We start from the raw sequence: 816 nt of genomic DNA, 5'->3' as shown, positions 1-816 counted from the left end.
CCCGTGCCACCTCCCGGTGCTGCACCCCCCCGGGGCGCAGCTGCCGCGGGGCGGGGGATGAGGCTAAGGACCGGCCCGTGCCCCGCGGGCTGCCCCATGCTGACGCTCGCCTTTCCCCAGGTGATGAGCTCCACCAATGGAGAGCTGAACACGGACGACCCGACGGCAGGACATTCGAACGCCCCCATCACAGCCCCCACCGAGGTGGAGGTGACAGACGATACAAAGTAAGGACACAGCCCCGCTGCCTCCCCCTCGCTGGGGCTGGGACGGACATGGGTTTTGGCATCTGCCCCACCATGCCTTGTCCAGTCCCCTTGTCCATTCCCCCCTGGGGAGGAACAGCCCAGCTCTAGAGCGAGTAGCTACCGCTCTTCCCTGGGACCCCACAAGGGCTGTCCCTGCAGGGCCACCGCCACCCCCAGCCCCTTCCCACCTCGCCCTGCCCGGCCCCGGGGCTCACGCATCCTCCCCAAAGCCAGCGCAGAGGGGCATGCACGGATCCGGGGCCATTCCCCCTCCGGGAGCCCCTGCCTGACCCCGGCTCTGGCACCCCCCCCCCCCCCCCCCCCCCTCTGCCCTGACCGTGGGGCTGCTGAGCCCGTCTGTGTCCAGGCCCGGGCGCTGACGGGGTCCCCTCCGTCCCCAGGTGCTGCTGTTTCTTCAAGAGAAGGAAGAGGAAAACCACCAAGCGTCGCAAGTGAGCTGCCGGGGCCGGGTGGAGCGGCGTGCGCGATGGCTCCTCTCCCTCTGGCCGTGGCTGGATCTTGACCTGCGGAGCCGGCGGGGGGGGGCCCCCCCCGTTGGTGGGGGAGG

At 70.8% G+C, this 816-nt stretch overlaps 1 protein-coding gene across 1 annotated transcript in view; it reads left to right on the top strand.

Moving 5' to 3' along the window:
• Positions 1 to 787, top strand: part of CSNK1G2 (casein kinase 1 gamma 2) — a 17,144-nt gene extending 16,357 nt beyond the window's left edge. Inside the window, exons 10-11 of the mRNA XM_009284866.2 lie at positions 121 to 227; positions 650 to 787. Coding sequence (XP_009283141.1) covers positions 121 to 227; positions 650 to 704 — 162 coding nt within the window. The 3' untranslated portion in view covers positions 705 to 787. The remainder of the gene's footprint in view (positions 1 to 120; positions 228 to 649) is intronic.
• Positions 788 to 816: the final 29 nt, after the last annotated feature.

Source organism: Aptenodytes forsteri, unplaced genomic scaffold, assembly GCF_000699145.1.
Source record: "Aptenodytes forsteri isolate BGI_AS27 unplaced genomic scaffold, ASM69914v1 Scaffold391, whole genome shotgun sequence".
NCBI lineage: Eukaryota > Metazoa > Chordata > Aves > Sphenisciformes > Spheniscidae > Aptenodytes > Aptenodytes forsteri.
This window is presented reverse-complemented; position numbering and strand designations above follow the sequence as displayed.